General features: G+C 57.0%; 2 protein-coding genes across 5 annotated transcripts in view; one reads left to right on the forward strand and one right to left on the reverse strand.

Moving 5' to 3' along the window:
* PTRH1 (peptidyl-tRNA hydrolase 1 homolog) overlaps positions 1 to 5,501 on the forward strand; it is a 6,110-nt gene extending 609 nt beyond the window's left edge. Inside the window, exons 1-5 of one of the 3 annotated variants that reach the window (XM_025205015.1) lie at positions 9 to 735; positions 1,350 to 1,569; positions 3,196 to 3,295; positions 3,975 to 4,020; positions 4,721 to 5,501. In XM_025205015.1, the coding sequence (XP_025060800.1) occupies positions 1,401 to 1,569; positions 3,196 to 3,295; positions 3,975 to 4,020; positions 4,721 to 4,951 (546 nt within the window). In that variant the 5' untranslated portion in view covers positions 9 to 735; positions 1,350 to 1,400 and the 3' untranslated portion in view covers positions 4,952 to 5,501. Of the gene's footprint in view, positions 1 to 8; positions 736 to 1,349; positions 1,570 to 3,195; positions 3,296 to 3,974; positions 4,021 to 4,720 lie in introns of those variants that run through there. The other 2 variants (XM_006024297.3, XM_025205014.1) reach the window with 2 other exon arrangements.
* Positions 5,502 to 5,571: 70 nt separating this feature from the next.
* On the reverse strand, positions 5,572 to 11,853 carry CFAP157 (cilia and flagella associated protein 157). 2 transcript variants are annotated; one of them, XM_025205013.1, is made up of 8 exons: positions 11,527 to 11,853; positions 10,301 to 10,454; positions 9,493 to 9,760; positions 8,558 to 8,688; positions 7,920 to 8,070; positions 7,117 to 7,292; positions 6,422 to 6,602; positions 5,572 to 5,702 (listed from the first exon to the last, which is right to left on the reverse strand). In XM_025205013.1, exons 1-8 carry the CDS (start codon positions 11,756 to 11,758, stop codon positions 5,622 to 5,624), a joined length of 1,374 nt encoding a protein of 457 aa, XP_025060798.1. In that variant the 5' UTR covers positions 11,759 to 11,853; the 3' UTR covers positions 5,572 to 5,621. The 2 variants fall into 2 exon arrangements, with proteins under 2 accessions (XP_025060798.1, XP_025060797.1); XM_025205012.1 differs by having other exon boundaries at positions 6,960 to 7,292.
* Between the last annotated feature and the right edge of the window lie 64 nt (positions 11,854 to 11,917).

The raw sequence follows: 11,917 nt of genomic DNA on the forward strand, positions 1-11,917 counted from the left end.
AGGGTTCACCCACCTCCAGCACATCTGCAGTCCAGACTCCTCATAAGACAACGGTCAGCGCTGAGGCAACAAGACATCGCCCCCAAACCTGCCCCAGGGAAGGCAAGGGGGGCAGGGCAGCCAGCGTCCTGCTGCTATAAAAGGTTGTTAACACGCTGTGAAGCACGGGCCGCAAACACAGGGCTCGGGCCCACTGCATCCGAGTCGCCCCTTGTACCGCTGCACCTGCCCTTAACCTTGGGATACATCATGCTCCTGCCGTGCAGGATGACACCACGCTTGGCCTTCCAACTGTGCAACCTTCGTCTCTAAACTCATCGAATGCACCAGTTGCAACCATCTTGTCGAGTCCCTCTCCCATTTCCAACCTAGAGAGGATTGTAAGGGGCTACATGGTCATTGAGTCCAGTGCCCTGCCCCTGCAGGCGGCTGTGTAAGAGGCTAAGTCCGTGGGATCGACAAGAACATCCATCCGCCCTGTTCAGCACCAGCCACCAAGCTGAGCTCCACTGATGACCTCTTCGCAGACAGGGCTCAGGACAAGTGCTCCATCCTCGTCTTTCTTGAAATCTTGTCCTTGTTCTCTTCTGCCTCTACATCTCCCTGGTTATTTCAGCTACAGACACACATTCGGTGTAGACAACTTGCAGATCTGCCTTTGTCTCTGATGCACCAAATGGGAACGGAGGGTCTCTTTTGCTGGGATGTCTCCAAAACAAACCTGACAGTAATAAGGCTAGTGATGGGCTGAGCTGACCGTTATTATCTCATTGTTTCCTTGCCTCCCCTGTCTGTCTTGGATTCTGTTGTCTCTTGTCCTACTTTTAGGTTGTAAGGTGGCTGAGGCAAAGCCCTTTTATACCCTATTGGTACAGCGCTGAGCACAGCTAGGTCCTGATCCCATCTAGGACTCCTGAGGTGATGTTGTAATACTTTACCATGCTGCCCTGTAAAAGCTCTGCTGAATCCACATCCTGTGAATCACAGCAGGAACGCTCCTCCTCTCCCATGCTGATGGCATTATTTCTTGCTCTGCCAGTTGCAGACAGGCTCTTTCTAATGGATGTTGTAGCCCTCGCATGTGGCTGAGGACAGATGTGCTTCTGAGTCATGGAGACAAGAGGTGCAGCCAGAACAAATGGGAGGCAGGGCAGTGAAAAAAGCCCAGACATGGAGAAACAACCTCTGTCCCTAACGCATGCCCCCCACCTAGAGATGAGAGGAAGGCCAGTTTGCTCATCACAGTGCAGCAGGGCTGGGCCCCAGCTTCAGTGTGATCCAGTGGCTTGGATAGGTTGGTAGGCAATGCCAAGAGTCCCAGGAACAACTGCCATTTATCTTATTTGCAGGTGGCTGGTCTGGGAAACCATGGGCTGCAAGGGACCCGCCACAATGTGGGGATGGCTGTGCTCGCTCAGCTGGCACAGAAGCTCAATGTCACGGACCAGTGGCGAGCAGACAGACGGTGCTGTGCAGACGTAGCTGTTGCCAACCTGGAGGAGCTGGACGTGGTGCTGTTGAAACCACGGAGACTCATGAATGTTAATGGACTTAGTATAGCCAACGCTGGTGAGTGGCTTGATGATTTCTCCGGGTGGGTGGCAGGAGGGGCCCACAGCCGTGGTCTTCAGGAGAACTTCAGGCTTCCCCTCTCATCTGCTTGGCAACAGGGACCCACTTACTGCCCCAAACAGCAAATCCTAAGTACCTGCCCTGGGTTTCACAGAGCAAGCCCAGCCCTGGGCAGTTCAAACACTTCCTCTCACATGGACAAGGCAGCTACTCAGGACTAGATTTAGACAGACTACAGAAGTGGGCAGATGAGAACAGGATGGGGTTCAACATAGACAAATGCAGGGTGCTGCACCTTGGGAGAAGGAGTCCACAGCACACATACGGGCTGGGGAATTCCCTTCTTGAAAGCACAGAGGCGGAAAGGGATCTTGGAGTCGTTATTGACTTCAAGATGAACATGAGCCGCCAATGCCAGAGCACAGCCAGCAAGGCCAGCCATACCTTGTCATGCATCCAAAGGTGCATCTCAAGCCGGTCCAGAGAGGTGATACTCCCCCTCTATGCAACTTTGGTCAGGCCGCAGTTGGAGTACTGCGTCCAGTGCTGGGCAATGCACTTCAAAAGGGATGCGGCCAGCCTGGAGAGGGTTCAGAGGAGGGCCACCCGCTTGGTGAGAGGGCAGCAGGATGGGCCCTACGAGGAGAGACTGAAAGACCTGAACTTGTTCAGCCTCAGCAAGAGGAGGCTGAGGGGGGACCTGGTGGCTGCCTACAAGCTCATCAGGGGGGATCAACAGCAAATAGGTAGAGCCCTTTTCTCCCCAGCACCACCTGGGGTGACAAGGAACAAGGGTCATAAGCTGATGGAGAATAGGTTTAGGTTAGAGATCAGAAGGCAATATTTTACAGTTAGGGTGACCAAAATCCGGAACCAGCTTCCCAGGGAAGTGCCGGTGGCAGGGGGTCAGGCTAGATGATCTGTTCAGGTCCCTCCTGACCCTAGCTACTATGAAACTATGACTTCCTTGCTGCCCCTGGCTCCTGGGGCAGAGTGACAGAAGAAACAGAGCCCAAGTCTTCCTGATGCAAAAGCTCAATGCTCTGTAAGCTAAAGGAGAATCCCTGCTATTAGTACAATTTAGGGTCTGTGACACAGAGTGGATTCAGCCCAGTCAGGAGCAGGGCACACATTAGCCAGCCCTTCTCATCTCCAGAAGCAATTGCAGACCATAGTGTTCTCGCACCACCTTGGGAGGTGGGTGAGGTCAGCTGAGTATGCCCCACATGGGTTCTTGTGACAGGCTTTCGGGAAGGAGGATGCAAAGGCTTTGCACAGACACCAAAGATCTCAGCATGATTCTCAGGAGTAGGCAGGTTTCCCTGGTGTCTCAAGCAGCTCCCATCTTCCCCTGCTGCACCCAGTTGTGCTTCAGTGGCACTGGCTGTCAGCTGCTTGGGGCCTGGACATACTAGACTCACTGTGCAGCCGTATCCTGTGGTCCAGACGCCAGGCGGCTCCAGCATGAGCCTGTGCACTCCAGCTGCCAGCATTCCCTGAGGCCAACAGATTTCGAACCCCTGATAAACCCTTCCTGCTTTCTGCCCCTTGCTACATCTCTGACAGTGCTTGTGGCATGCTCAGGGAGAGGCATTTCCCCTCACTCTTTGTTTCTGTTTCAAGCTGAGACATACAAAGTGGGCATTGAAGACATCTACCTGGTTCACGATGACGTGGACAAGCCACTGGGGAAGATAGCAATGAAGCTGGGAGGCAGCGCAAGGTACAAAGGGGAAGCCGTGGCACAGTCCAGTGACTGGAGATGGGCATTGGGGGCTGGGAAAGCCCCTTCCCCCTGGCTGTGTGGGTGAGAAAGGGACAGGGACAGAACCTTTGAGCTGCCACTGCTTAAGCAAAGCTTACAGCCCCATGGGACGCAGGCTTGCCTGCCGCCTCCAGCCAAACCGCTGGTTAATTGGAGACATCATGACGGCCTGGCACGGATGAGTGACATTATGTCCTGCATCTGTGCAGTGGATTGAACCAAAAGATCCACTAGGTCCCTCCCAATTCCTTGCTCTAGGAGTAGCTCCGTCAGCAACTCCTTGTGTGCTGGGGACTACGTCTCTGGATGGGCTGGAAATAGCTGCTCTCTGACAGCCAGCAGCTTGCTCAAATGCAGAGTGACTGCTGGGCAAGACAGCCAGCTGTCCCCGTGCCCCACACACACCCATTGAGTCAGAATGGTGTGCAAAACATTTGGCACCAGGTGTGTGCCCAGAGGGGAGGGGGCAGCACCAGGTTCACTAACCTGGCTTAGAGTCACCACTTAGTTAAACCAGGGTACTTTGTGCAGACCAGCCCAGGTCTAGGAGCAGGGTTCAGTTGTTCCCTTGGTGCCTCAGGCCCCCATGTGGGTTCTCATCTTCTGCTGACCCTGCTTAATCTCTTATTGTCCTTAGGGGGCACAATGGAGTCCGCTCCTGCATCAGTGCCCTGCACTCAGATGTAAGTACGCCTCTCTCTGCAAGACCTCACTTACACCTCCCAGCCGTGGCCCACTTCACCATGGCCCCTGGAGACAGGCCTCAGCCGCGCCTCACTTCACGGCTTCCCTCTCCTTCCCCTCCCTGCCCTGCCCTGCCCCAGGCCAGCAGCAGTCTCCCTTCCTTCTCGTTTCTGCCTCACCCACTAGCTGAGGAACATGGAGGCAATTAGCTAAGTGGAACCGGCTGGCCTGGCCAGGAGCCCTGGGGCACCGGCTCAGCTGTACTGGAGAACCAGGCTCTTTCCAAGCATATGTTTGTTGGAGCATGGCCTGGATGCAGCCACATCACAGGGTAATGGAGTGAGACGGGGTCCCCACTCTCCCTCTCTTGCTGATCTGTGGGAGCAACCCTGTAGTGAAGCCCCCAAGATCCCCTTCCAATCCACAGAGCTGCTCACCACTCCCAGAGTCCCCTTCTTTTGCTGGGCCCTGGCTAATAAGGTCCCTGACACTGAAGTTTTGGCCTAACATCACACAAGCCTCCGGCATCTGTTTCTGCTTTGGGTCAGGAGCACATGCTTCAGGCTCTGCCCGGCACACGGTGCTCCAGCAGCTGCCACGCTGTACAGTGGGAACAGCTCAGCCAAAGGCCCCAGTCCCAGCATGGGGGAGCGAGGAGCAGCCCTGTCCCCCTGCTCACAGATCTCATCTTCCCCACAGCGCATGGTCCGGCTCCGGGTGGGCATCGGCCGCCCTGTGGGAGAAGCTATGGTGGATCACTTCGTTCTGGGCAGGTTCACCACTGCTGAGCAAGAGGTCCTGCCACGGGTCCTGGAGCAGGCAGTCAGCCTGCTGTTGGAGCACATCCTGCGGGGCAGCAGGGGCACCAAGGCAGCCCTGGCACCAGACAGGGGCCAGGGCTCTGCCAGTGACAAGGGCGACCAGGGTTGAGCCTTCAATTACTAGGGCACTTTCATGAATGTGGTGGCAACAGAAAGCAGTGGTTCTGGGCTCTTTAAGGGGTTACTAGGCACCATGGCTTGCACTAGCTTGGGCGGTGTCCTGGAGCTAAGCAGAGAGCACTGATCCTACAAGCAGGGCTGTGTACAGCACTGCTCCAGTAATAGGATGTGGGGGGAGGACAGTCAGGCAGGAGCTCTCCTTGCACACCCGAGTCAGCATTGAGCTCTTCTACCTGCAAAGGCAGCTCTTACAGGGAGCCAGACTTTCTCTCTCTGCAGGGAGCAAGACCCCTTGACCCCAGACAGGCTCTGCGCATGACCTCAGCTGATGGTTCATGGGGCACCTGCCTCCTCACCCTGCCTAGGGCTGGCATGGCCTAGCTGCCCCTTTCCCTCCACACAGAGTACATGCAGGCCCCCTGTTGAGCCAGGTGGGCCCCAGCCGCTCACATTTATCCTTCACTCTCATTCAACTGTCTTGACAGCATTTTCATAGAACAGTTTTGCACTAATTGGAAAATAAACCCACGTGCCCTCTACCCCCCCACATGTCTGTCCTCAATCCTGCTCCTTTGCTCAGGCCACCCAGCAGAACAGCAGTTGGCTGGCAGGAAAGGTGTCTGTCCCCGCAGGCTTCCTGTAGGGCCCAGCCTCTGCTGTCAGGAGGATTTAGCCACTACCTTGGGCAGGGTGGTTGGCTGCTTCCCTTGCGTCTCCTCTGGCCAGGAAGTCACGAGTCGCTGTGGGAAAAGTGAGAGCAGTTCAAACACAGCCCCCCTCTGCCGCCTCCCAGCAGGGGCAGGACAGGGCTCTTTGGGCCTGTAATGCACTCCCCCACCCACCCCCAGGCTCCTTAGGTCCAAGCTGAAGGGATCTGTTTGGATCAGGAGAGGGGATGGGTCAGTCTAAGGCAGGGGTTCTCAAACTGTGCAACTTAAAAGGGGGTCGCAAACTTTTCCAGCACTTCGCGCTGCTTCCACATGCTATGGATCCTTCCACCGGCGCTTCTACCAGTACTTCCACTTTCACCGCTGCCTGCTTGTCAATTCCCCCAACTCCTGCCAATCAGCCACTGGGGACCCCGCTGCCCTCCTGCTTATCAACTGGCCAACAGGGACCTCCCCCCATTCAATCAGCCACTGCGGCACCCCCCACTCCTGCTCACTGACTGGCCACCTGCTCCCTGCTTCTCGATTGGCCACCGGGGGTACACTGACCAAAAAAGGTTGAAAACCCCTGGTTTTAATCAACAGCTTTAATTAGGGGGGGGGGGGGCATGTAAATGTCTATATTATTTTATGGGGTCGTGGTATCACCAAGTTTGAGAACCTCTGGTCTAGGGGCTGCATAGAGCCTACCCAGCCCTCCCTCAAGACTCTGCTTCTAACCTCTGAGAAGAACCTTGCCTGGCCTCAGCCCTGCCCAGGCCCATACCCTGCTGCCCTGAACCTGGCCTCACCTCTGGGCTGCTGCTGTAGGCACGGAGGGTCCTGAAGTAGGTGGTCTCGGGCAGCAGGCCTAGCTGGCTCATGTTGGGCATGCTGTGGCACAGCTGCGGCACATGCCCCTGCCACATAATCGAGTGGTGAGACAGCACACGGGAAGCCTTCACATGCAGGGCTGGGGGCAGCTGGCTGGACCTGAGGAGGGAGAGGGGCTGGGTTAGACCACGTGATAGGGGGGAAGGGAATGGCAGGGCAAGGCCTCCAAAGACCTGATGGCCAAGGACCTGCTTTGGAGGGAGCAGAGGAGGATGGCAGGCCCTGGCGGAAGCCAGGAAATAACCTAAGGGCAGACAGGCAAAGCGCAGGGTCAGGAATCAGGAAGCAAAGTGAGCTGGAGCCAACTCAAGCCAGGGAGATTCTCCTGGCTGCCCTGCATCCCCAGTAAGAACGTGGGTGGTGTGGCTGGGGCGGGGAGCTGCCAGCTGGGAGTAGTCTTCACATGCAGGGCAGAGAGAAGACAAAAAAAGCAGACACTCTGCCTCCCTGCTCCACCTTGCAAGGCTGTGACAGCTCCTGGTTCATGGACCTGCCCCTCCAGGGCACTGGACCTGGGAGCAACATGGAGATGGCCTGGACAAGGAACAGAGCTTCTTCCTGCGTTGCCCCTGCAGCCCAGCCCTCTCGGCACAGGCCCCCCAGCCCCAAATACCGCTCCAACTGGCGCTCCCTGCTGGCCATTCTCAGTGGTGGCAACTCCTGCTCCGGAAGCCTCTGCTCCCCCCGAACTGCCTGCTGCACCAGGGCCAGCAGACTCTGCAGCTTCTCCTTGCGCCGCAGCTGGAATATGACATCAAACTCGCCTTCCTCCTCATCAACCGGCTTCTCCTGTAGGCCACACAGAAGGAGGAGATTGATGGAGCTGGGGGGGAACCAGCACAAGAGCCCACCTGTGGGCTGGGGCTGCTCACCTCCCCAGAGGTAAGGAAGCACCTGGCTCAGTCCTACCACTGCAGCCCTTGTGAGCACCCCAAAGCTCCCCAGTGGCCTCTGTGGGAGACCAGGACCTTGGATGCTCCATGGCTCCTCAGTTCTCTGTGGAGTTTGTGGGACAGTGAGCTGGCCCCATGGGGTCTGGGCTGGGCTCAGACACTTCCTGGCCCTATGCTGTTCTTCACCACAGGAGGGTTTTGCCCTTCAGAGCCTTAGTTTGGAACATGCTCTAAGCCCCTCTGAACACACCAATCAAGTCCCAGACCCTGGGAGGACAGAGTGACATCACAGGTGAAGAAGCGGAGGCACAGAGTAGAGCAGCAGCTTGCCTGGCGCCACACCGGGAGGCATTGGGAAAGCTGGGACAAAGCCAGGAGTGCCAGTGCCGAGCCCCTGCAGACACCACTGCCCCCTGCTAGTTCCCACATCTCTGACCTTGATGCACCTGGTACAGGGAACACTGGGCTCTCCCTCCCTTCATGCCTGGCATCCTCATAAGCCTGGGGGCAGTGGGAGCCTCACCAGCAGCAGCTCTTTCAGGACATACACCACCCGAGCCAGGACGCTTTTTGCCTTCTTCCTCTGCTTCTGCTCCTCTTCCAGGAGCCTGGCCTGACTCTGCCCTTCTGCCACCCTCCTCCTTGCCTCCTCCTCCAGCTCCTGCAACCTCTCTCTGTGGGGTGGAGACAAGAAGAGAATGCCAAGGTCTCAGGATGTTGATGCCTGCTTGGCCTGGAGTGTAGGTGCCCTGGTGCCCATATGTCTAAGCTGGTTCACAGACAGGATGCTGCAGGTGAAGCCTTTGGGAGGCAGGTTCTGTCTAGGCCGGCTTTGCCAGCTGGTGACCCATATGGTGGCTTCCAGCCTCCCCTTTCCATGCTAGCTTGCAGTGCTGGGACACAGGGAGGAAGCAGTGCCCCTGCAGCCAGGTCTAAAGGAATAGCAGCGCTTTCTGAAGCCCCAGCACCAAGTCCTGTTGCACCTGGGGCTTTGTGAGGATCTCCCATGAGCATGGCCTGACCTTGCTCAGCCTGCCAGACCTGGTGGGTTATGAAACAAGGGCTCTTCCACTCTCCTGCATGGCCCAGGAGCAGTGCTGGAATGAGACCTGTCTCTGGGCCCTAATGCCTTGTCATCATCACTATTGGCAATGCTGGTACCTCAGTGCCTGGCTCTCTCCCTGCAGCTCCTTGTGGGCCATCTCCAAGTGGCGCATGGCCTCCCTCTGCTTTGTGTACTCATTCAGCAGCAGCTTCTGTTCTTTGCATCTCCGGATGAGCATCCAGATCATCTGGAAGGAGCAAAGGGGACACGGGCGGAGTATCAGAGGACAGGAAAGATGTGATCAGCTTTAGCTCACACAACTCAGCCCCTCCCCAAGCTCTCCTGGCCCATGCGCAGTAGGGCTGTGCAAAATGGCACCCTTCCATTTTGCTTTCAGTTTTGACGGCTTGAAGGAACAGCGTTCCATTTCAAATTTTATTTCAATTCGAAACAGCTAGGCTGACTCTCCGCACCCGCGCCCGATCGCAGCGTGTGGGGGGGCTGTGAGTGTGCCCAGCTGGGCTGACTCCGCCCCACCCCCATGCCCGCAGCACTGGGGAGGGGAACTGAGCCTGGGCTCAGTTCCCTTCCCCTGCACTGTTATTGGCGCGGGAGACAGGGAGAGCCAGGGCTGCGCTCCTGGCTGGTGCTGGGAGCGCAGCCCTGGTTCTCCCCCATCTCTCGCTGCTGGCTTCGAAACGTTTCAAAATGTTTTGACTAGCCTCGTTTTGTTTCGAGGCTGTTTCGAAGCCCTTCATTTCGATTCGATCTCACCATTTCGAGCTCAAAATTAGTCAAAACAATGTTGAATTGAAACAACCGGCAAAATTTTGCACAGCCCTAATGCTCAGCACCCTATAGCTGAGCAATGAGCCTCTGCACCCACCGGCCAGGTTCACAGCATGGTCTCCCCAGGCCCCAGCACCCTGATAGTGCCCTGGAAAGCTCCCATATGGCCACTAGGTGCAGTACCCAGAACTGGCTTCAGCTGCCTGGGCCAGTGTCCCCATTTGCTGACCACCCCCAGACAGCGGAGGAGGGGGGCTCTGACCTTCTGGTGGCTTAAGCTGTTCTTGGCCATCTCCTTCTCATTGTGCTCCAGCATCTCCAGCTGCTTCTGCATCTCAACCTGAGCCTCCTTCAGCTGCTCATTCTCCTGGAGGAGGTCATAGCTGCGGTCAGACAGCTTGGTCAGCTGGACACTGATGGCCACATTCTCCCGGATGGCGCGCTTGGTGGTCTCAGCCATCTGACTGTGGGACACCTTGCGAAACTCGGATGCCACCACATTGACGCGCTGCACCATCTCCTTCTTCAGCCTACAGGGTAAGAGGCACATACACGTATGTGCAGGGAAGGGCATCACCCCCAGCAGGGGCCCACTGTCCCCAGCAGTGCCTCAGCCCCAAAAACCAACCTATAGGGCAGCTCCCACATGCTTCCTTCCACTGCCTGGGAAAGCATGCACAGCACCCATGAGAGACCCTGGATGGGGGAGCTTGCACTCCATCCCAGGTGCCCCTGAGGGAGAACTGCCCATGTCCTACCCACCCACTCAAACAAGTTCAACCATCTGTGTACAGGGACAGCTCTACTAGATGCCCATCACCCCGCAGCTGGAAACCCACCACCTGCCAGCCCCCTGCCTCTCTCCATCCACACTGGTATTAATCTCCCTCCCCGATTTCAGATTGGGGACTGAGGCTTGGGCAGGGCAAGTGAGCTGCCTGCCAGTGGTCAGGCCAGGAGTAGAAGCCTCAGGTCCCCAGTCCAGGCTGTAACCACTGGCCCACACTCCTGCTTTCACTCTCATGGCTGCCTGCAGTGGGGAACTGTGGGTCAGGCTCTGCTGGGCTGACCTGTCCCTGTCCAGCACCATCTTCCTCTCCAGGTTGTAAGTGTACTCCTTGTGACCTTCCTCCTGCTTCTGCAGCTGCTCCTCCAGGGTCGCAAACTTGGCCATGAGCTCGTCCTTCTGGACCCTGAACTCTTCCAATGCGGCCAGTTTCCCACCTGCCAAAGAAATCACTTAGGGCCCACCATGTTTGCCTGGGCTTTCCACCCCTAGAGAGAGGAGAGAGCAAGCCAGGAGCTTCACCAAGCACAGGAATCCCCTCCCAGGGTTCTCCCCAGCACCAGAGCAGTGCTGCTTGGAGGTCCAGTGGATTATAAAGCCAGCTGCCTTTCAAGCCAGGACTCTTAAGGATGTCTGCATGCCCTGGCCTGGTGCTGCAGCAATACAGGGACGCTTGCCCTCATACTGCCCGAGCAGCACCTGCTGTGGGATCAGCACAGACAAACTCCAGCGCTGTTAACCCAGCATCTTTCACCAGAGTTGGAGCACAGACACCCACCCACCCCTGCAGCAGCAGCAAAGTTCCACCTGTCCACAGCACAGAGAGCTTCTCCTTCTGCCCCACAAACCCGCCAGTAACTAGAGCTGGTCACAACTGTTTCCTTTGTCAAGGGAGAGCTGGTTTCTCTGCTAACGAGTGTTTGCCTGGAAGGCACCAGCTCTTCCAGAAACACTAAGACCTCACAGGAGAAATCAAAATCTCTCAGGCACAGGCCAAACCAACATCACTTCACAGCAGACTCTGGCTGAAAGGTTACAAAAATGTTTCCAAGCTTTTGACTGAAAAAAAAAAAAGATAATAAAACCTGATGTTTTCAGCTGAGAACATCAAGGCACCAATAAAGGAATCGGGTTCATCCACGTTTTCCAAGGGAGGAAAAAGAGATCCCCACCCGCTGCAGCCATAGCATATTTTAAATGGCTGGTCCCTCAGCAGCCCAAACAGCCTGAACTGTGCAACCCCCAAATGTCCATCCCCCAATACCTGCAACTGAAATCTGGCTCCAGCCCCAGGTCGCCCAAGCTGTCTCTTGGGGCTACAGGAGAGGGAGCACCTTACGTTGCTCCTCTGTGGGGTTTTAATTTCAATGGGAACTCAACACTCCTCCACAGACCCTGGGAGGCAGCCAAGGGCCCTGGGTTTGAGGAGCAGTGGTGATGGAGTCTGGTCCGGTCGGGCCGCAGGGGCGAGCTGTGCACGGGCAGGGGCGACCAGGGCTATGACCTTACTTAGCAGCATGTTCTCGGACGTGAGCTGGTCCTTGGTCTCCTGGAACTCGTGCCGCACCTGGGCCAGCTGGGCCTCGAAAGCGTCTTTCTCGGCATCCTTGGCCTGCTGGAGGCCCAGCATCTGGTCGTGGAGCTCGGCGATCTCGTCCGCCCGCTGGTTCAGGGTCCTCTTGAGGAAGGCCACGATCTCCTTGTTGTCGGTGGCCATCTGCTCATTCTCCAGCCGCAGCATGTCCTCGCTGGCCTGCACCTCGTCCCATCGCTGCTGGTACCTGCCCGGGCAAGCAGCGCCGCCCTGATGTCAGGCATCGCCCGTGCTGGGTCACCTCATCCCTCCTGCTGCCCGGGGCCCATCGCCTGCCACCCCTGGCCCCAGGCCAGCGGGGCACCC

Source organism: Alligator sinensis, unplaced genomic scaffold (assembly GCF_000455745.1).
Source record: "Alligator sinensis unplaced genomic scaffold, ASM45574v1 scaffold388_2, whole genome shotgun sequence".
In the NCBI taxonomy this organism is placed as follows: domain Eukaryota; kingdom Metazoa; phylum Chordata; order Crocodylia; family Alligatoridae; genus Alligator; species Alligator sinensis.

Excerpts from the sequence above, each read along its gene's own strand:
- CFAP157 (XM_025205012.1), bottom strand. The coding sequence starts at position 11,758 with ATGCTGCGGCTGGAGAATGAGCAGATGGCCACCGACAACAAGGAGATC. Across the intron at positions 9,761-10,300 it reads ATGGTGCTGGACAGGGACAG|GCTGAAGAAGGAGATGGTGC; the intron begins GTCAGCCCAGCA and ends CTTACCCTGTAG. Across the intron at positions 7,293-7,919 it reads TCCTGAAAGAGCTGCTGCTG|GAGAAGCCGGTTGATGAGGA; the intron begins GTGAGGCTCCCA and ends TGTGGCCTACAG.